Source organism: Lycium ferocissimum, chromosome 8, assembly GCF_029784015.1.
Source record: "Lycium ferocissimum isolate CSIRO_LF1 chromosome 8, AGI_CSIRO_Lferr_CH_V1, whole genome shotgun sequence".
NCBI classification, from domain to species: Eukaryota; Viridiplantae; Streptophyta; class Magnoliopsida; order Solanales; family Solanaceae; genus Lycium; species Lycium ferocissimum.
In genome coordinates this window covers 13169726-13193521 of record NC_081349.1, presented here as the reverse complement: position 1 = coordinate 13193521, position 23796 = coordinate 13169726, and the positions used below count along the sequence as shown (strand labels likewise).

The 23796-nt window shown below is 35.5% G+C and overlaps 1 protein-coding gene across 1 annotated transcript in view; it reads left to right on the top strand.

Annotated features, from left to right (window-relative positions):
• Positions 1-6071: 6071 nt before the first annotated feature.
• LOC132067277 (mannosyl-oligosaccharide glucosidase GCS1) overlaps positions 6072-23796 on the top strand; it is a 29822-nt gene continuing 12097 nt past the window's right edge. The window contains exons 1-7 of the mRNA XM_059460472.1: positions 6072-6363; positions 6778-6851; positions 12478-12729; positions 15707-15881; positions 20099-20185; positions 20314-20382; positions 20464-20560. Of these exons, the coding sequence (XP_059316455.1) occupies positions 6079-6363; positions 6778-6851; positions 12478-12729; positions 15707-15881; positions 20099-20185; positions 20314-20382; positions 20464-20560 (1039 nt within the window). The 5' untranslated portion in view covers positions 6072-6078. The remainder of the gene's footprint in view (positions 6364-6777; positions 6852-12477; positions 12730-15706; positions 15882-20098; positions 20186-20313; positions 20383-20463; positions 20561-23796) is intronic.

Sequence of the window (23796 nt, the reverse complement as noted above, 5' to 3'; positions counted from 1 at the left end):
GTAGAAAGGCCTCGAAAACTTAGCAATCCTTTCAACTTTAACCCAATCCTCTTCGGAAGGACAACATTTAACCGACTATCAAGTATCTTAAAATCGAAAATGCTCGACGGTAAGGTATAGCACTATCAAGCATCAAATATGTAGAATTCCACCTAGTCGGTACATTTTGACGCAATTTCGCTTTTCAACTTTATGCCAAGGTTCTTGATACACCTCTACAAACTTTATAATTCTTGACTCGGAACCTTTAACATACTTTACACTTTCTCTAACGTTAAATATGGCGAGCTCAATTGTTTCCAAACTTGCGTTGACTACCAAATTTAAAATGTGGTTTGCACATCGAATATGCACAAATTTTCCATTGCAAAGTAAAGAATCCAGCAACTTAAAATGTTCAATCAATCTATCTACAACACCTTCATTATAACGTGCATTATCTAACGTTATAGAAAATATCTTCTTCTCAATTCCCCATTCTTTAAGCATAATGATCAATTTTGGACCTATAACGACACCAGTATAGGGAGGAGGAACATAACGAAATATCAAAACTTTCTTTTGCAAAACCCAATCTATATCAACATAATGAGCAGTAACACACATATAACGATTTTAGATGAGTGAACTCCATAATCAGTTGTCAAGCATATACTAATTCGAATAAGTGCAAGTTCGTTCGTAAGTATTTCTTTTTGATTTTGATACAACTTACTAATGTTGGCTCTTGCAAATATTTCTTGAAAAGTTCTTAACAAGTAGGATTCAAAAATTCGTGTAACTCCCTAATCCCTTCATGATCACACAAGACAAAACGGGTAGTTGTGTCTAACTATAGCCTTTCTTACCTTATCACGATATTGTTCGTGATTTATTGGCACAACTTGAGAGGCTGCTTCTTTTAGGTGTTTAGCTCGATAGCGATTTAAATTTGTAGTTCCTGAAGTTGAGTCAGCCATAAAAACATCTCCACAAGTTTTGTGTTTTACCCTTAATCTATTATCTGTATTACTATCCTTTGGCAACTTCTCATAACCCTCCCACGGTGTAGATTTTTTTTTCGTCGTTTTGATGAACTTGAAAAGCTATCTTGAGTCACTTCATTACACACATGATGATCCATAAGACTGCCTACAAAAATAAAAGAAACTCATAGCATATATAAAACAAAAAATTGCAGACTTTACAGCAAAGGAAAGAAAGCAAGCAAGCAACAAGCTCAGTATAATCCCACCATGTGGGGTCTGGGGAGGATAGAGTGTACGCAGACCTAACCCCCACCTTGAAAGGTAGGGCGGCTATTTCCGAAAGACTCACGGCTCAAGAGAGGAAAACAAGAGGAAAACAAGACAAAAGGTCAGATAGGGCCAAGCATATCAAAAACAATATGAAAATGAGGAATAAGCGAGAAAGTCATGGTAGAAAGGATCATTAACTACCATAGATAAATAAGATAATCAAAGTACAAAGGCCCAAAAAATATAAGCAGAAATCAAATGGCAATAAACGAATGAGCAAAACTACAACTACTATGGTGAAAGGATAAGCAACCTAACCTTCTCTCCTAATCTGAGTCCTCCACAACCTCCTATCTAAGGTCATGTCCTCGATAAGCTGAAACTGTGCCATCTTCTGTCTAATCACCTCTCCCCAATACTTCTTTCGTCTCCCTTACCTCTCTCCCGAAACCGTCCATAGCCAACCTCTCACACCTCCGCACGGGAGCCTCTGTGCCTCTCCTCTTCACATGCCCAAACCATCTCAGCCTCGCCTCCCGCATCTTGTCCTCCATCGATACCACTCCCACCTTGTCCCGGATATCTTCATTCCTAATTCTATCCCTCCTAGTGTGCCCACACATCTATCGCAGCATTCGCATTTTCGCGACTTTCATCTTCTGAACATGAAAGTTCTTGACTGGCCAACACTTTGCCCCGTACAATAAAGTCAATCTAACCACCACTTTGTAGAACTTGCCTTTAAGTTTTGGTGGCACTTTCTTGTCACACAGCATTCCGGAGGCGAGCCTCCATTTCATCCACCCTGCACCAATACGATGTGAAACATCCTCGTCGATATCCCCATCTCCCTGTATAATAAACCCAAGATACTTGAAACTTCCTTTCTTTTGAATTGCCTGGGTACCAAGCCTCACTTCCTCGTTAGCCTCATGCGGTACGCCATTGAACTTGCACTCCAAGTATTCTGTCTTGGTCCAACTCAATTTAAATCCTTTAGACTCCAACGCCTGTCTCCAGCCCTCCAGTTTATCGTTAACTCCGCTGCGAGTCTCGTCAATCAGAACTATGTCATCCGCGAACAACATACACCAAGGCAGCTCACCTTGTATTTGTCGCGTCAATTCATCCATCACCAAGGTGAATAGAAAGCAAGACTCGATCCCGACGCAACCCCATCGTGAATGAGAGGGTTGCTCCGAGTCTCCGCCAGGTTCTTACCCTTGTCTTAGCTCTATCATACATGTCCTTTATCACTCTAATGTATACCACAGTACACACCTTTAGCCTCCGAAGCATCTCCATGGGACCTCTCTCGCACTTTGTCGTAGGCACCTTTGGGTCAATGAATACCGTATGCAAGTCCTCTTCCGCTCCCTATCTTTGCTCCACCAATCTCCTTATAATATGAATGACTTCGTAGTCGAGCGCCCCGCACGAATCCAACCGGTTCTCTAAATAGACACACCTCTTCTCACCCTCATTTCCACCATCCTTTCCCATACTTTCATAATGTGACTTAGCCAGGTTTGATACCTCATGGTTCGGCTTTGAATGTTGCCCTTGTTCTTGTACCAAGGGAATCATTGTACTCCACCTCCATTCTTCCGCATCTTGTCGTCTTGAAAATGACATTAAACAACCTGGCCGACCACTCCAAGCCTACCACCACTCGCACTCTTCCAAAATTCCCGCATCTCGTCAGTCCGATCGCTCTTCCTGCGCATCCTACGAACCGCTCCCTTAACCTCCTCAACCTTTATACTCCTACACTATCCAAAGTCGTGACGCCTATCAGAGTGCTCCAAATCTCCTAACACAATGTCTCTATCCAAGAAGTAGAAACACATAATGGCGATTTAGAATGACTTATTGCTCTGTTTATAATGTATGCTAACAACTGAGTAAGTATCCTACTATAACAGCCCAAAAAAAAGGCAACATATTCTAAGTATACTGCTATAATAACATATTCTAGGGATACATAAATCAAGAACTAATTCAATGCACTTCCCCAAGAACCAACTTTGACAATGATTTTCAAGTACCACAAAAAAATAGCAGTAACCCACAAATGATGCCAAAAAAACAAAGAAAGAAAAAAAAAGAACAAAAATAACACTGGAAAAAAGAAAAAGAAAAATAGAACCCAAGAGAAAATCAGAAGTGAAAATCATATGCCTTTTGTCATTTTTATGTCTCAAATACACTCATGATTTATCATATAAATATGCAAACATATGTATGCTGACATTTCTTTGTTTCTCTAAAAAAAAAAAATTCGAACCATGGATATGTTGAAATTTCACCAACCTGGGTATGTTGAATAAAGTGTGGAAGGGGAGAGAGAAAGATGAAGATGAATAGAGTGTGGAAGGGGAGAGAGAAAGAGGAAGATGAATAAAGTAGAGAAAGAGGAAGTCTGAAATGACTAATAATTTAGGGGTTTTTAACAGTTGGACTTGGGCCATATTTCGGCCCAATATTGATATTGAAATGACAATCAATTAAAAAAATGGGTTCGATGAATGGGCTAAAAATCGGCCCAGTTAATTATCTTGTGCCCAAATTTCATAAAATTTTTGGGCGGGTTGGGCGGCCATCACTTTTTGGGCCAGAATTGGCACCCCTATTTGTATGGTTGTAAATAATTTCATTAAGGGTAAACGGGGAAGTTTTAAGTTAAATTATTTCTAAATATAGAAATGTATCATTCTTTTGGGATTGACTAAAAAGAAAAGTGTATTACATAAACTGGGACAGACGGAATATACAGGAGTCACTTGGTATGTATACATGCAAAACTAACCCATTAGTAAAAGTTCTATATACAATGCGTGAAAGGTATATGTTATATCTAACTATAACTCGAGTACATAGTTGAGTAACCAACTATTGAGCTAGTTTTAGTGATTAGTGGGTTTCTGGTGTACTTTAAGAGAACTTACCGAGAGTATCACGTAATAGGGAGATAGACTTTGATATCGATATACTGCTAGAAACTTAGTATATTTTATTTGGTACTTATATTATGAATTTGTGGAGTCAAAGGAATTAAAATAGCAAGTTACAAGACTTTGTGATTAAGAGGTCACCATACCAAGTATAACGCCTTGAGGTGCTTAATTTCTGTCTGTTGAGAAGAATGGTGAATCTATATAGATATTTATCAATAATAGAAAAATGACTTAGAGCGCCATGAAGGGTAAGTATTTTTTTTCCACACTTAGATAATTGGTGCCTTCAGTTACACAATATCACCTTTTATTTTAATATAGAAGTGTTATCGGGTATCGGGACACCATGAGTGGAAAGTAAAAGAGTTAGATATTCTGAAGAAATGTTTCAAGATATGTTATTTGCTAGTGTGAACATCTGGTGACCTCTTTATATAATTGAATGCATTAGCAATCGTCATGAACTAGATGGACTGAGTATTTATATGGCTCCTTAGCATTCTTGTTATTATGTTCACTAATGGCATATGCAGAAGTTTCCGCAGTCTATAAAAACACATGTTGTGGTTGAGGAGGGTCCTGTGGACATCGAGATACTATCAATTAAACAAAGAGGTCATAAAAGTTTGATTTTTATATCGTGACATTGTGAGCCTTGTGATTTCTAGTACAAGGATGACAAATTGAAGGTATAGAGATTGAACCTAATAGTACAGTAGAACAAAATATTTTCAGCTCAGAGACCACACACCTCATTGGCAGAGGACAACTTAGAGATTTTCGACTTATTTAGAGATTGAATCAATGTAGAGCGAATAAAATTTGGCAAAAAAGACGCGACCCACAATGAAATACTAGCCACCGGAAGCAGCGAAGGCATTGATGCAACTGAACAACAATTGCTCATTCGAATGAAAATGCCTCGTAAAATCATTATGAAATTGAATAGAACTTCTAGAAGAATGTAATTTCATTTTTTTATGCTAAATTGTACTATGTAATTGGGAAGCTTAGAAGTAAAAATAAAAATTTACAGCTTACAAATTATATTTAAATTTCAGAATTCTATTAATAAAATTAAAGGTTTAGCCTTGAAGTTTTTGTTTTTATTTTTAATTCTTTAACTTGTATCATCTACTCAGTTTAGTAATTCAAATAATTAGATATTTAATTAAAAAAAACACTACAAATTCCCATAACCCGGCATCCTAAGAACCGACCCGTTAAAAATCTATAGTTGATCGGTGTAGTTCCATAAAAGTTCCTAAATCCTTCTAACCCAAAGCCCCTTAAAGTCCCATAAAAGGGTTGGACCGGTTGACAGGCTTACGCTGTGACACCTTAGATAGCCATAGTAAGTAGGAAGAAATTGCCTGGTTTGCCCTTCAAATGTGCCGGTTTCTCATTTTTGCTCTTCAAAATCGAATTTATGCCTTGCGAGGGACAATTTCTTGAAGGACGTGGAGCGGCATAACTTGAGAGGTATTATTATATAACTTATGCCTCGCAAAAAGTTATTTTCTCCGTTTCAAAATGTTTGTCTTACTTTTCTTTTTAATTCATTACAAAAAGAATGTTCTTTCCAGATTAAGACCATAAGATTAAAGAATATTTTGGTGTAAGATCACAAAATCAGACAACTATTTTATTTTAAAACAGAGAGAGTATTTGTTACGAGGGACAAAAAAATTTAACGACGGAACATAAAAGAGGGAAAAGAAGTGCAAATGACCCTGTTAAAAGTGGTTATTTGTCAATTACATTTTTCCAAATGCTCTTCATTATGGGCTAGAAGGTTGACTACACATTCAAAGTCTATATTCCCAAAGCTCAACATCCCCCACATTTTTCACTTCACTTCAGTATCCCTAACGAGACGAACAATGGCGGGAAGTTCACGTGGAAGTACTCGAAGCAGAGCTGCTTCCAAATCTTCCACGACCCAAAATCCCCCTATCCCTAATCCTACACGCAAGGATAAAACAAGAAATACTAACAGTTTAATTCGCGTTTTCAGTGTGAACCTCAAGTTCCTTTTAGGGTTTGCAGTTATTGCCTTCGTGATAGCCACGTTTTCCATATATCAAGTCGTTAATCACATGGAGAAACCTCAAAAACTCAGAGTGATCACTCCACTTCCGGCTCCTAAACTAATGGATCTTCCAATGGTAAATTAACAATTCATGTCTTCTCTTTTTATTTTCATAATTATTTCCTCTCTGTATCAATTTGTTTGTCTTACTTTCTTTGTTTGTCAGTTTGGAAAACCAAGAGATAAATTACCATTTAATAGCTATTTTACCCTTATTATTAATTATTGGGTTAGAAACTTTAGTGGCTGCACAACTTTTAAAGTATGTTTGATTGATTTCAATTATTTAGATGATTTGAAATAATCATGGGTGATATAGTCAAATTGTCATTTTATTTATTGCTAGTTAAGGGGTGTGCTACGTCAAACATGGACAAGTAATAAAGGACGGAGGGAGTAATTTTTTCTTTTGTTTGTTTTAGTTTTTTAATGTTAGTTTTTGTTTCTTAAATTATTTTAAAACTGGATTAAAGGTTACATTTTGGTGCAGTTTCAAGGAGAGCATAGAGAGAGCTTGTACTGGGGTACTTACAGGCCTCAGGTTTATTTTGGAGTTCGTGCAAGGTATGTATATTCTTTTGGTTATCGCATAGTTTCTTATCATTCAATGTGTACTCCTATCTATTGCTTTGTATCTTGCTACTTTGCTGCCCTATTTTTCTTACAATCTCGCTTCTAAAACATTTCGTTATGGGCCAAGTGTCTATCGGAAACATCCTCTCTACCCCACAAAGGGTAGGGGTAAGGTGTACGTACATCCTACCCACCCTAGACCCCACTTGTGGGATTACACTGGGTATGTTGTTGTTGTTGTGTGAGGTATGTATATTCTTTTCACATGGACTGATTTTCTACGACTTTGTATACTACTTGTGTATAGATTTCCTTTTCTTCGCAACATCGTTAAACTATTTCCTCACGGTTAGAGTTTGTTTTATTTTATATATTTTTGGGTTGTATCTTAAGGTAGTCTTTTGCCTATAATTAAAAAATAGAAAGAATATTAATAGAGGTGCCATGTGAGAAGTGTCCTAAGTCTTGCTGTAGGTTGATAGTGAGTATAAAATTAGTTAATATAGATGAATCCTCATGATAGTATCTGCAATTAAGTCATCCTCATATAGTGGAACGGATGCTGAGGATAGGTAAAGTTGATCCAACTAGTTTGAGATTGAGATATGGCAGTAGTAAGTTACAAGGTAAGGATTGATGCTTCAAGAAAGTTTCATGTTTTTTGTATAGATTGCGTTAGATGGTTCTTTCTTTTCCCTTTTTCTTTTAATTTTAAATTGTCCATGTTCAGGTTTTGATGCAAATAATCTGGAAACTGACATATCACTAACTATAATAATAATAATAATGGGAATGAGAATCATAATAATAATAATAATAATAATAATAAAAAATCATGTCTTTGTTGATGAGGAAAATCACTGTCGTTCCATCTCATTAGTATTTGGGCACCAATCAATTTCAAGAGATAGCTGAGTATTCTCTCTCTTGGGAGACGTGATTTTTTTTTTTTGAATTATTTCGATGGCTATCATCTAGAGGTGGCAAATGGGCTGGTTGGCCTGAATTTGGCGAGTCAAAACCCAACACGCCCAATTCTTACTAAGTTTTAATTACTTTATTTGTTCTTTTATAATTTTTTTTTAAAAATTATTATTTTTTCCTTATTGTGGCTATATATAACAGATCAAACAAAAAAAACTGTCTTTTTGAAATAATTTAACAAGATTTCTCATGGATCAATTTGGGCTAAATATCAGCTCAAATTTTGATGGGCTGAGCTAATAAATGGGTGGGTCAGTATGCAGCTCAAACTTAGGCTGGTTATGATTTTATGAGCTAATTTTGCCACCTCTAGCTATCGCCAACAACAACATACCCAGTTGAATCCCACAGTGTGGGGTCTGGGGAGGGTTAAATGTACGCAGACCTTACCCCCCCCTTGGTAGGGAGGCTTTTTAGGAAGACCGCTCAAAAGAAAACAAGAAAACAAGGGGAGAAAAGTCGGATCAGAGAGGCAAATCAAAGCAATGCGAAAATGAGAAAAAACAAGGGCAAAGAAGTCATGATAAAACGGCATGGGGAGACAAGACCGACACATAAAAGCGAAACATAGGGCAATAAAAGGTAGAGCAAAGCTACACCTACTAGTGCGACGAGAAAAGCGAGACTACTACTAGCCTTCTACCCTAATCGAGCCCTCCACAACCTCTATCTAAGGTCGTGTCCTCGTGTCCGAAACGGCGCCAAGTCGCCTAATCGCCTCTCCCCAATATTTCTTTGGCCTTCCTCTGCCTCTCTAAACCGTCCAAAGCCAACCTCTCACACCTCCGCGGCGGGGCATCTATATACATGAAAAAGGTAGGTGTAAACTCGGCTGCGTACATCCTACCCTCCCACGCCCCCTTGTGGGATTACCTGGGTATGTTGTTGTTGTTGTGTGAGGTATGTATATTCTTTTCACATGGACTGATTTTCTACGACTTTGTATACTACTTGTGTATAGATTTCCTTTTCTTCGCAACATCATTAAACTATTTCCTCACGGGTAGAGTTTGTTTTATTTTATATATTTTTGGGTTGTATCTTAAGGTAGTCTTTTGCCTATAATTAAAAAATAGAAAGAATATTAATAGAGGTGCCATGTGAGAAGTGTCCTAAGTCTTGCTGTAGGTTGATAGTGAGTATAAAATTAGTTAATATAGATGAATCCTCATGATAGTATCTGCAATTAAGTCATCCTCATATAGTGGAACGGATCGAGGATAGGTAAAGTTGATCCAACTAGTTTTGAGATTGAGATATGGCAGTAGTAAGTTACAAGGTAAGGATTGATGCTTCAAGAAAGTTTCATGTTTTTTGTATAGATTGCGTTAGATGGTTCTTTCTTTTCCCTTTTTCTTTTAATTTTAAATTGTCCACGTTCAGGTTTTGATGCAAATAATCTGGAAACTGACATATCACTAACTATAATAATAATAATGGGAATGAGAATCATAATAATAATAATAAAAAAAAAAAATCATGTCTTTGTTGATGAGGAAAATCACTGTCCTTCCATCTCATTAGTATTTGGGCACCAATCAATTTCAAGAGATAGCTGAGTAATCTCTCTCTTGGGAAAGCGTGATTTTTTTTTTTGAATTATTTCGATGGCTATCGTCTAAGGAGGCAAAAGTCATTGAATTTGGCGGGTCAAAATAATTTGAGTTAATAATGGGTGGGTTATTGAGCCCAAAAGTCGCTTGGGCTGAAATGGGCTAAAATGCGGGTCAAAACCCAACACACCCAATTCTTACTAAGTTTTAATTACTTTATTTGTTCTTTTATAATTTTTTAGTACCTAATAAAAATTATTATTTTTCCTTATTATGGCTATATATAACAGATCAAACAAAAAAAATAGTCTTTTTGAAAATATTTTAACAAGATTTCTCATGGATCAATTTGGGCTAAATATCAGCTCAAATTTTGATGGGCTGACCTAATAAATGGGTGGGTCAGTATGCAGCTCAAACTTGGGCGGGTTATGATTTTATGGGCTAATTTTGCCACCTCTAGCTATCGCCAACGAATTTTTTAATTAACTTTTGTTCCATTATGGAGAAGAGATTGTTCTCCTTAGCAGGAGAAAATCTTTTGAACTTTTAGATATTAGTGAGAATGTTAACAAATGGCTTGATCAATTAAGGACAGCTTTCTTATGGGAAGGACGCAATCAAACTCACAAGTTCTACCTGGTTAAATGGCCAAAGAGTTAGTCCCCCTAGAGAGCATGGGGCTAGGGATAAAAGATCTCACCTTCCACAAAAAGAGTATGTTAATGAAATGGCATTGGAGGTACAACATGGAGAACCTTTGAGCCGTGGGAAGCTGTAATAAAAGCAAAATATGGGGTGACAAACAATTGGCATACTATACAAGGTAGGTCGCCACATGGTTCAGGCCCCAGGAAACACATTTTAAAGTTATGGGGTGAGTTCCAACTCAAGTCATCCCTCAAGCTTAGGAATGGAACTCGTATTTCAATGTGGAAATACAGGTGGTTAATCCAAGTCTATTTTTACTAGCCAGCAAGAAAGAGTCCACTATTGCATAGTATTGGCAAGATAACTCATGGGCACTGCAGTTCAGAAGGGATATCCAAGATTGGGAGCTAATGACCTGCTGGGATTGCTTACGAAATTATTAGATTTTAAGTTCAACTCTCAGGTGCAGGACATGTTGGAATGGGGAGAATCCAAAGATAGAACCTACATTGTCAAAACAGGATATGAGAATATATGCTTCAACAAGGAACCAGCATTGTCAAAGGCGCACTTAAAGCGCGTTAAGCCCTAAAGCGAGGCTCAAAACATGTTCAACACTCCGCCTCGCTTAATGCGCGCTTCAGAGTCGTCATCAAGGCTCTAGGACAAACTTTTCTTTGTGAATGAGCGTTTTCTGATGTGGTGACACTAAACAATTAATTTTCACTGTATCATAAAAAGAAATTAATTTCTTTGTCCACATATTTGTTATTCATGCTCATACTTATTAGTCTTGGGCCCATTTGCACCTTTTTTCACTAAAGCCCATGCTTTATTTGTGCTTTGCCCTTAAAGCCCCGATGGACCTTTGAGCTTTTTTGCTTTTGATAACACTGCAAGGAACTGATTGACAAATGGCCATAGAAGCTTATATGGAAGACCAAATTCCCTATAAAAGTAAATGGTCTTATCTGGACAACCTTGTATGTGGTCAAGACAACCTTGTTGAAAAAAGTCTTCAGACAGTGTATAAACGTTATATGTGCCAGGAGGAATCTGAGAGAGTGAGACATCTGTTAATTCACTGTACAGTAGCAACTGACATACAGAGTCTTTTTTATCAGTTTTTTTAACTTGCCTGGGTCATGCCTTACAATATTAAGAATTAAGATGCTTACGAGAGTTTGGAAACCCATTAACAAAAAACTTGGCAAATGGTTCCTGCTTCAATTTTTTGGTGCATCTAGAATGAGAGGATTTATAGATGCGTTGATGGGACTTAAACTCCTAATCTCACTGTTAAAAGCTAAATGTCTAATCAACTTATTTAGTTGGTTCAAACTTTACCAGTTTAAAAAAAAAACTTATTTAGTTGGTTCAATCAGGCTGTTGTAATTAGTATTGTAACTTTTTTGGATTGTGTCTATTCTGCAGTTGTTCAATAAGTTTTTGTATATGAGCAGACACTCTTTTGTTGTATATTCTTGCTATGCATCTTCTGGGTGCCGTTTAATGAAATTCTCTTCATAAATAATAATAATAATAATAATTTAGTTACTGATGTTGGCTACCCCGGATTTCTCTTTCCCTGCATGGTTTGAAATAAAAGGGCTCAAATTTTGAAACTTGTATAACAAAAACATGAAAAAAACATTGTAGGTTGAAAGATGATATTAATTGCTTATTACTATGATGTACTCGAATTGTGGCAAATCTGAACTCAATAACTGTTGCACAATTTAAGATATGAGGGTTTCATAAGGACTTGAATGGTATCTTTTGACCTCATAAGATAATATCATAGAGTTAATGGACTTATCAAAAAATAAAAAAGATTGTAGAATGAATGTAGATAAATAGTCTTTCTTGGTTATTGTAATTCTAGCATAAGAATAAAACAAGTTCATCTTCTGCTGACATAATCTGAAGAAAGCATCTTACTATCTTACAAAACTGTGCTGTCATTTCACCCCGCTTTGCCTGATTCCTAATATCATGCGATGAATGAATGCAACCAGTGCCAAGCTGTGAGATCTGGTGCAGAGATAGCAAAAAACATGGTAAAGTTCTGTACTAATTGTGTAATAGTTTACCATTTCCATTTGAATATTTGAAGTCACGGGAAACAGAATGATGGACATAAATACGATGCTATAATGCCTAACATCCTGGTGTTACTAATTGTGTCACAATTGAGCATTTCTGTCTAGACAATGGAATTGTTGATGCATCAAATGCTATGGTCTGGTGTAGGAAATAAAAGTATTACCGATAATGAGGACGCCCATACTGGTGTTGTCTTGGTCAACTCTTCTATCATTTTCTCTATAGTTTGTATACTACATGGTTCTTTTTTTCTTTTGTAATTATGTTTGTAATATACTCTTTGATAGAACTTCGACTTATATGTTCTTATATATAAAATGCAGGACTCCGCAGTCATTAGTTGCTGGCTTAATGTGGATTGGAGTCAAGGATGGGAGGTATTTCATGCGTCATGTATGCCAAGATTCAGATGAGTTGAAACAATATGGCTGGACTAGTCATAATGGACGGGATTATGGACATCAGGTTCTGATTGAACAGACAATGTCCTTGACCACTAGTTTTCTGAAATCCAAGGATCGTGGTAGTGGCTATGGTGGAGACTGGGCTGTTCGAATTGGAGTGCAGAGCAATGAGTACTTCTCCTTACCATCTCTCATAATCTTCCTTTCTTAAGCCTGACATGCAAATACTTGGCTCTTGTGGATGTCGTGTCAGTCAAACTAGAAATATGCTTGCAATCAGGTTCTCTAGTAAAGAAATAACACGTTGCTCTGTCTTATGCAAAGCTTAGTCATTTGCTGTCTCTGCAATTAATGATTTTTTTTATAAGGTAAATAATTTTATTGACAAATGTGGAAATTCCATGTACAAGACATCTACCAAAGAGAACCTACACCAAAATATGGTTCTCAACAAAAGAGATCCAATCCTCTATACAAATAGGGACCTCATAAGTACACCAAAACGAAACTAGAGACAACATACTACTTTGCATTTTAATAAAATCTTGTTCCACCCTTTCAAAAGCCCTCCGATTTCTCTCTTTCCAAATAATCCACATGGTTGCCAAGGGGGCAACACTCCATGCCCTTAGCTCCTGTTTGGCCATAGATTTTGGGAGCATATTTTGAAGATTTGTTTTCAAATCTTTGTTTGGCTATAAAATTTTGACAGATTTTGATAACAAACCTTCAAATCCCAAATTCTGGCTCAAACCTCTTTTTGGGCCAATATCTATGTTTTGACCTTTTCAAAACTTTTAAAAACTTCCCCAACTTTATATTTTATAAAAAAAAAAACCCCATCTATTTATGACCCAACTAATTCTATCTACCATGATTCTCTATCAAAGCCGTATCTACAATGTTTGCACAATTAAAGCAGTCTCTTCTATAAAGTGAACGAGCTAAGCTGTGCCCAAACAGTAGAAGAAGAAACCCTAGGCAAAATTGCTCTGCCGCTATAGAAATCCGTTGCAAAGAGAAAAACGGATCTTTGTTTTGTAATTTGAATTGTAATGGCTAGTAAGCGTGTTATTAGCAGTTGTTATAAAAATATCATGTTCTGAATAATTTGAGATTAGGAGGTATGTATGTTTTATATGGTTGGGTATTCTTGATTGTTTTTAGAACTTATGGGTATAAGTAATGTTTCATGTTTTCCAAAACAAAAAGTGAAATATGTTTTGAAAAACTATGGTCAAATACATTTTCAAAACTTGAAAAACTTCACCCAAATCAAGTTTTTCATTTTTTTTTTTATTTTTTTTTTTGGGAATCTATGGCCAAACGCTAGCTTAGTCTTCTCTTCCCCCTCCTATGAGTCCAACTTTGCAAAACCTCCTTCACTGTGCCCGGCATCACCATCTGCATCCCAAACAAATTAAGAGCCACCCTCCATAACCTATTAGCCACGTTGCAATGCAATAGAAGATGATCTACATTTTCGCCCGAACTCTTGCACATGAAGCATCAACTTACATAGGTGATTCTGTTCTTTCTCAGATTTTCCGCTTTTAAGATCACACCCCTTGCCGCCAACCACGCAAAGTAACACACCTTCCTTGCTGCTCTGGGTATCCAAATGGAATCATGTGGGAAAGTACATTCCTCTCTCACCAATAAACACTTGTAATAAGATCTGATAGTAAACATACCGTTTCCACTCGCCCGCCAACTCCACGCATCTGAGATGTTGGCTGAATTATCCAGCCCATACAATATCTCAGTCAAATTGTGAAACTCTTCCATCTCGCAATCCTGCAGGTTCTTTCTGAATCTCAAATCCCAATGAATTACCCCCTTGTGTGACCTACGAATCAGATGGATCGTCATCTCTCTTTGGCAGGACACTCGGTCTATGTTAGGGAAGACTTCCCTCAACTCGCTCTCCCTGCACCACTTATGTGCCCAAAAGTTAATCCTGGTTCCGTCCCCAACTTTAAAAGAAATATGACCACTGAAATCCTCCCACCCCTTCATAATACTCCTCCATAATCCACATCCAAACGGAGTTGTAATACTCTGCAATTAATGATATATAGGTCTTGTTGGTTGATTGAATGATATCTTATGAAATCAATCAAAATAGTTATATTTCATCAACAACTCCTTTCTTGTTTGGTATCATTTTGTGATTGTGTCTACAAGTTCATTATGCATTATATGGACAGTTTGGTTGGAGAGCAACAAAGGATGTTTAGAGGGAAAGATATATCATATTCCTTTTGTAACGAATAGATGTTTACATAATTGATACTGTTGTTGTAGGTTTATCTTAACGATAAAAAGCAATTTGTACTTTTGGTTGGGGTTATAACACAGAAAATATGAGTCACTTTCTGACTTTTGGGAAGACATGAGGATATAGTGGAGAAACTGTAATGTTCAGGTAGTTTGTACTCCACACGGTACCATCTTGGTTCTGATTTTAATAAAATTTACTTTATCTAAGCAAAAAAAAGTATTTCTTGGAAGATATATCTGTAGATTTTAGTAAAGAAGAGAAAGCTTCTTTGTATTTCAGTATGCTTTTACATCCCATGAGACGAGAGCTTTTATACAAAGAGTCCTACGACTAAAATAGGAAGGACGGTGAATTACAGCTAAATAATATAAAAAAATCTGCTCCTACAATTAGGCTAGAGAATAAAATCTCCTACAATCATTCTAATCAACAATATCTAAGACAATTTCAAGTTGAATAATAAATTTCATGAGTGATGTCATATTTTAACTTAAAGCACGCGTACTACACACTAGGAAAATGTTTGTTAAAATTGCTGGATTAGATCTGCCTGGACTCCTGAAAGTTTGTTTGCAGACCACATCTTTAAAGCGGAAGGAGCAGTGATTGTGGCTGTTGGTTATTTTTTCACAGATGATGATTATAACCTTAATTAGAGCATTGTGTTCTCTTATTAAAAGTCTCTGCTGCATTTACTTCACAAGTTAATTTTAGTATTGCGACCACTAAAAGCATGGATGATATTCTTTTCCGAGAAGCTGTATTTCCAACTGAAATCTAATGATAGTACATGGATTTGTACCTACATGGCTACATCTCATGTGTTGTATCCCTTAAACGATTGACACTCAAATTTGTTCACAGATCCGTGCCTGATGAAGAAATGTTAAACACCGCGCACTTGTTTTTTTATGTGGCTGATGAAGGTGGGAAAAGTCTTTCTTTGGGTAGCAGAGTCTTTGATATTCATGGTGATTCTATACTAGCGTCAGGATCACGTACTGAAATTGGAGACTGGCAGCTCCACTTATTGTCAGAGGTAATTTGCTGACAGATTTTCAATTGCAATTTAAAAGTTAACGATTTCAGTGAACTTCAATTAGCTGTGATTATGCATCTATTCATATGGTTTTGTGACCTTTCAACTATTGCCTTATATATGTCTTCTGAAGACGCGAAGCTCTTCAGAGACAAGGCTCGGGCTAAAGTCTCTCGTCTAAATTTTGTAGGCTTATTATTTTAAGAGGATGCTGATTTATTAAAAAATTGTTTTTTGAGGATACTGAATATTTGAAATGATAATGTTACTTTGAGTGACCTCTCTCTTTTCTTTTCCCTTTTTATATTCTTAAAGGAGGGTTCCACGTCCTTCATTTCTGCTGCTTTGTGAGGATGGATAGCTAAGTAGGAGGCTAGGAAATCTTTTGTGGCCCTCGGGTAAGGTTAGGCACAAAATAATCGCTCTTTCCAATTGTTTGTCACTTACAGCTTTTGGAGTCGTGTTTCTCTGGTTAAGTTGCTGGTTAGGATGCTAATGGATTCATTAAAAAGTATATATTGAGGTCTATTCTTTGGTTCACATGAAGATGAACCAGGAATATGTTGCTTTAGTATGAACACAGGCTGAAGTAACCCTGCAGATAATTGAGCTGGAGAAAAGCTTGTGAAAAGTGCCTATTCAAACCAAAACTGACTGACTCTTGTATATTGAGCTATAAGGATGATGGTTAATGTAAGGTTTTAGCTTGGTAAGGAAATAAAAGAGTGCAATAAGGAGAGGGCATGGAGGTATTCCAAACTTTTGGAAGAAGGTAAAGGTAAAGAAGAGAAATGCCGACCTGTCATGCTTTGCATTGTCATTCCTTCAAAAATTAGATGAGTCAGAAATCAAAGAAAAAAAACCTCTCAGACATTTCTTCTTTGTATATTATACTATTATATAAGTGACAATGTAAATATTTTGTCGTCCATAGTTCCCTTAGAACTGTTTGGTTGTGAGTTTGCCAACCAAAAAGGTTTCCCTTAGAACTGTTTGGTTGTGAGTTTGCCAACCAAAAAGGTTGTACTTACTATTTATCTCTTTGCATACCAAAGCATGATCAAGAAAGTTCCTAACTCATTTTGGGTAATACATGACTGCTTGAGCCTATAAATATTCTACACGTGATTTTGTCTTTTTCCCTTATTCTGATTTGCACTCATTCACTTTTTGAGACCATTTCACTGGCCTAATTTGGTCTCACGTGGACCCGTGGTAGTTTCTATTGCATTTACCATCATTCTTCCACTTGGGCCTTGCTAATTAATTTTATTATAGTAACTTTTTGTTATTTTTTTCCCTTTATCTCAAAATATTTATTACATTTCATTTTTTTAGAGTCAAATTATATAAGATTTAACAAATATTTTAAGAATCTTTACATTATGTTGATAGGAAAATTGCAATTTATAGTTTTTTCTGTATATTTTTTGAATATCTAAATTTTAATTTTAAAAGATTGAATTAATCTAACTCAATTTAGCTCGAAACTAATCACATTGCTTTACTTTTGGGATGTAGAGAATATATTATTTATCCATATACGTTCTGGTAAAATCTTGACAGCTTTGGAGCCAAATTTTCGTTTACAACTGAGTAATTTATTAGGTATTATAATATCTTTTATCCTTAAATAAGCGAGGATGACAAAGATTTGTCGTCCTGGATTAAAAAGGAATTTCAATGCTTACACGTGGCTCCTGAATTTAATTTTCCTTTCCATTGCCAATCTCTTATTTGCGGTGGGCCCATGTCCAATTCAACTTTGCTTTAGTGCCTTGCTTCCCATTTTATTACCTCAATCGTGTTATATATATATTTTTTTTTTTAAATAAGACCATCTTTGCAAAGGATTAAAAGCAATTCTAATCCTTCACAAATTGGCCTTAGTCTTATTCATCTACTCAAGTAGTTCCTCTCTTAATTTATGTGATACTATTTGATTTGACATAAAATTAAAAAAGAAGTAAGTCTTTTGAAATATATGATCTAAAACAAACCTTAGATATTTATGTGGTTATAAATTATTTCAGTAAAAATAATAATTTTTAAGGTAAATTATTTCTAATTATAAAAATATGACATTAATTATAAAAATGTGACATTATTTTTGGGATAAATTAAAAAGGAGAGGGTACCACAAACTTGGGACAGAGAGAGTATAAATTTACTTGGGATTATGTAGTGTTTTTAATTTTTATATTTGATCTAAAATAAACATTTTTTTTATAACTAAAATGGTGGTAATCTTTTTTAAAATTTATCGATTTTTAGATAACCAAGAACTCATATAAATCAGTATTATTTAATTTAGGATTTTTTAGTGAAGAAATTTCTTACTTTTGTAGGGTGAGTTATTTCTTAAGGGGTGTGCCCAATCTAAAAACCACCTATTATATGGACCAGATGATACCTTTTACATTTTCATCCTTATATATTATTAGGTAACTTTGAAGAAGCATTTATTAGGTCTTACTTTACATTTAGAGATGTCCTATGTTCTCTCAATATTCTTGTCTCTTTTTGTTTAAACCTCAAAAATTTTGCTTCTTCAATAAGCTCATGATATGTACTTGCAAATATAGAAGGTAAAAATTATTGGGTAGTGTCGTGTAGTGTTGAGCGTTGAGAATGAAGGTAGCTTTATCAATCAAATGTCTTTGAAATCTCTTGTTAGGTTAACTAAGAATTAATCTCTTGTCTTTATTAAAGAATAATTAATAAATATCAAATAAAATCTATTTTTGTATACTTTATCATGTTAGTTTATAGAATATTGAATTACTTACGTCTCTTTAGTATTTGTTAATTTTTCTACTAAACTTACTTTCTCATAATAAATTTTTCTTTAAAGATTATCCAATTATATGGTGAAGAAACTTTAATAATTATGAAAACTTCTCAACAAGATATGATTAACCTGCAGTTACATTAAATTAATTATGTAGCAGAAAAATGTGACACAAATTATAGTACTTATTTAGTAAGAGTTACGTAATATTTCATATTTTGAGTTTGGGCCCGGGCTTAGAACGGGCCTTCTGTAACTAGTTAGTTTTAGTAGGGTAAATTAGAATGTTAGTTACCATGTTTCTAGAGGAAAGAATACCAGGAAAAAAAAAAACAGTGTGGCGTGATAAAGGAAGGAGGAAATGGTGGGATACTATACCAGCTTGTATATGGTGGACAGTTTGGAAAAAAAGAAAAGAAGAAGAGAAACTTGAGGTGTTTTGAAGACAAAAATAGTTCCATTCAGAAGATATAGGCTAACAACACTTTTTTGTTTTATCATTGGTGCAAAATTGAACTGGTAGATGCAGCGTTCTGTTTTAGAGCTTCTAGTGTCTACTATCTGTACATGTTTAGGATGGCAGTCTGGCACATACTTTTTTTTATACTTTATATAGTTTCCAGCACTCTTAGTGCTGTGTTAAGTACAACCATTAGCAATTTAGCATTTCAAAAGAAAAAAAAAAAGTTTCCGTAGGGAAGGATGCACTCTTTTGTCAGGTGGAGATATGCCTTTTCTTCTACCACATTTTTCAGTTAACCGTGAAGGGAACTTAGCAAAGGGAAGAAATTTGTCAAATTTGAATTAGCATGTTTGCTTTGAGGTTGCTTTATATTAAAATGAGCTTGATCCCGTGGCTGTGGTCAACTTTTAGTTGCATCTTTAACACCTCTTACATATATATGCACTGCTTTGATCAGTAAACCATATAAGGCAAGGGATTCTAATCGTTTTAGATGCTTTTCAAGAAGCTTGTATTTTGTTCCTTCTTAGCATGGATAAAAATCTCCATTTAACTAATATTTCTGCCTTTTTTTCTAAACATAAGGTAAATAACTGATATTTCTGGCTTTATAGGGGAAGCTGATCCCTTCTGCGCTAAGGTGTTGTGATTATATGGGGAATACCTAGATTATGTTGCCATTTCTTTCTTTCATGAAAAGTTGAAAACTGCATGACAGAGATCCCTCTGTTGGCATAATTTCATTTTCCTGTAGTTTATTGCTAATTCTAGAAGATTGCTTTGACATTGTTTTGACATTCTTTTGAACATTGCAATCCATACCTTATTATATTTTAACAGTATAAGAACTGAAATGGTAGTTCTACATTGTACTCTATGACCCCCTTTTTAATGTTTCAACAGGTGGTCTTATTGTTTAGCATTTATCTGCGGTTAGATTCTTATTTGGAAAACTTCTTGTAGGATGTTTCTGCAATACATTATTCTGGCTTCAAGACACCTCACATTCACAATCTGTCTGATCTCGTCCAGGCAGATTTGGCAGTCCAAGTACGCATACTATCCATATTTATTGCTACATTGTTGAAAGTTATGTCAAGTCTTATATTTTGCCTTCTACTTTATGTAGTTAACCATTTAACCTGTAAATTGCTTGTTTTTCGTCCATGTTTGGTTAGGCAAGAAAATCTGGCCATTTGCTGCTTTCGGATTCATCTGATGATTCTCCCAACATTTTAGTATTTCAGGTACTTTCTCAGTCAATTACCAGCACTATCTTCACTTCGGCTGATCTAGATTTTGTTAAGTAGGTTTTCTTTTTAATCCAGATCTCTGCTAGGATTCCTTTCAAAGCAGACATTGTTTTTCTTTCTGGAACCAGTACTCGTGATTCAAGAATTGAAGAACGGGCCAGCAGGCTGACAGGTATATGCTGAGCTCATTAAAATATTATTGGCATAAAAATGAAATCTTGAAATTATTTGTTGATATGTGGAGATCTTTAGATTCTTTTTGTCGATAAGTGTGAAATCTTTAAAAAAAATTGAAATTGTTCTGACCTTAACATGTATCTAGTGAGGAAAGCAGGAAGGCATCCTTCCCACAATGCAACTGAAATATGAGATGGAGGTCAAAGGGGATTAAAGAGAAACCATTCGTTTATCATAGGTAGTAATGTAATGTTTATCTGCTCTTTGTAAGTAGTCTAGGCTATTCTTAACAACTTTTTGGGGGTCTCCAGCATGTCCTTGATGTTGAGGAATACGACTTTATTTTATAAAAAAAAATTCAAAAAAAGAAAAAAAAAGAAAAGAAAGAAATGTTGACCTGCAGTCTAGTAGAAAAGAGATTCACAATTTGTTCGTCTGCCTGATAACAAAATCAGTCCAGTAATTCTTTTTTACTTATTGTATCTTTTGCTTCCCCCGCCCCTTTTTTTTCTTTTTCTCGTTTGCTTTTCCCTTGCTTGTGGCATTACTGAAAGTGTCACTTATCCTCGGAAACAAAAGGATGTTAATGTTGGTGGCCTCTTAGTTTCTGAATAGTGCTGCCACAATCATGCAGAAGCATCTTTCTTTAGTGTAGTTGACGCAATGCCAGAAATCACATCAAGGCACAAAATGTGTCTTTTGGGATACATGGATAGCTTCTCTGATGCTTGCAGAATAAAATAATTGTTTGAGTGAGAGGAACTTGTTTGGGACTGAGGCATAGTTGTTGTTTTTGTTGTTTGAGTGAGAGGACCAAAGCATGAAAGCATATTTCCTTGGGCAGCAAGGATCCTGTATTATCTCTTTCACTGTATCTAAATATATAGTTTTGAGCTTTCTTTCACGTCCAAGCTTGAGGACTAGCATAACATGAAGGGGTGCTAGCTTTTGCTTTCGACACTTTAATTTCTTTGCCAGAGTTAGAAAATACTACGGTCTGAAGGGTTACGTCTGCCTCTAATACCACATTCTAGGCAATCAGTATAAGGTTTTCAGAAACAAATGAACTATGGAATTCGCATTTTCAGTGTATCTAAAATATGCTTCTGAACTTACTTTCACGTCCAAGATATTGAGGACCAGCAATTAGCAAAGTATGATAATTGCTTGATATTAGTGGCTTTTGGCTATGAATAATTGCTTGATATTAGTGGCTTTTGGCTTTTCACCACTTAGCTTCTTTACCAGAGCTAGGAAAACAGGGTTATCCCGACCCCTATACCACACCCCAGGTGCAGATTATTACAACAACAACTACATCTTAACCCCAAGCAAGTCGTGGGTTGGCTATGTGAATCTCACTGTCCATGTCGGTCCATTTAAGCCCGTCTGGTACAGGCATACACATTTCCAGAATTAAACCTTCTCCAAACACTGAAGACAGAAAATTTTGGAAGCTACAGAACTCTGGATCCTTTTCTGTTAATTCTTATTAGAAGTTTTTAGTTGCTGACCTAACTCATGGCCTTGGAAGAACATATGGAGACCAAAGTCACCGAAAATTTTTACTATGGTAGAGGCATAAGTATGCCTCCCTACCTTCCAAGGTGGGGGTAAGGTCTGCGTACAATTTACCCTCCCCAGACCCCACATTGTGGGATTCAACTGGGTATGTTGTTGTTGTTGTTGTTGTTGGTAGAGGCATAAGTATGACATGGTGAGTGAGGGAGTATTTAATTGAAAATAAAATAGGGGACCCACCACTTTATGCTCCTCACTCTCCTCCCTTTCTTTTTTCTTAGTTTTCTTCCTCTTCAGTTCTCTCTCCTGTTTCCTCTTTCCTCTTTTTTCTCATTTTCTCTTTTGCATCCATTTTAGTTCTCTCTCCTCTTTCCTCTTTTTTCTCATTTTCACTTTTGCATCAATTTTAAAATTAATTCTATCATTCGCAGATTAAAATTTGTTAAGAACTTTTTCCGTTTCATTAACCAATTTTTTAATTTCTTCTTAAAAATTCAGTTAAACTCTTTTTTTTTCTTTTATCAATAATTGCGTCTGCCCAGAGAAATTCAATTAAACTCCCAACAAGCTTAAAGGAAAATAATTGGCTCTTGAAAAAAGTTTTTAATGTAAAAACTGATAACTAAAAATGTGAAAGACAACCGATAACCAGCAAAGTCTTCAAACACAACCGTTTTGGCCTCTCACGTCTTTCACATAGAAATATCACTGAAATATACTTAAAAATGTAATCTTAATAAGACCTTATGTCCTTATTGGGTTATCAGTTTAACCGTTAATAAAAACTCAAAAATCGAAAATCGAATTGGTAGTCCAATACAAAAATTAAAAAATTGTTTAAAAATCTCTAACCCAATAACTCGATATCGGTAAACCAATAACATTTTCTTCGGTTCAGTTTATCGGTTAAACCAATTTTTTTCACACCCCTAGATTCAGGGTCTACTTTGATGACACTTTGAATTTTAGATTTCTCGGATGCAGAATGTAGCAACTTTGAATTGAATATATACAAAAAGAAACAATCCAATAAATTTCCCAAGGTGTTTTGCCTTTCAGAATATCCTAAATTCATTTTTTAGTACTCCAGTTTGCCTTTCAGACGTGGGAGGCCAAAACAGTTGTGTTTAAAGACCTTGCTGGTTATCGGTTGTCTTTTCCTTTTTTAGTTATCAGTTTTTACATTAATTGGCCAAAACAGTTGTCTTTTACATTTTTTGTTATCAGTTTTTACATTAAAAACTTTTTTCAAGTGCCAATTATTTTCTTTTAAGCTTTTTCGGAGTTTAATTGAGTTTCTCTGGGCAGACGCAATTATTGATAAAGAAAAAAGAAAAAAAAAAGAGTTTAACTGAATTTTTAAGAAGAAATTAAAAAATTGGTTAATGAAATGGAAAAATATCTTAACAAATTTTAATCTGCGAATGATAGAATTAATTTTAAAATGCAAAAGAGAAAAAAAGAGGAAAGAGGAGAGAGAACTAAAATGGATGCAAAAGAGAAAATGAGAAAAAAGAGGAAGGAGGAGAGAGAACTGAAAGGAAGAAAGAAGTAAGGAGAATAAATTGGTGGGTCCCCATTTTATTTTCATTTAAATACTCCCTCACACACCATGTCATACTTATGCCTCTACCATAGTAAAATTTTTCCTCTACTAGACAAACTTGATGTGAAGCTGTAAATATTTCAAGCACAATTCATGCGACATTT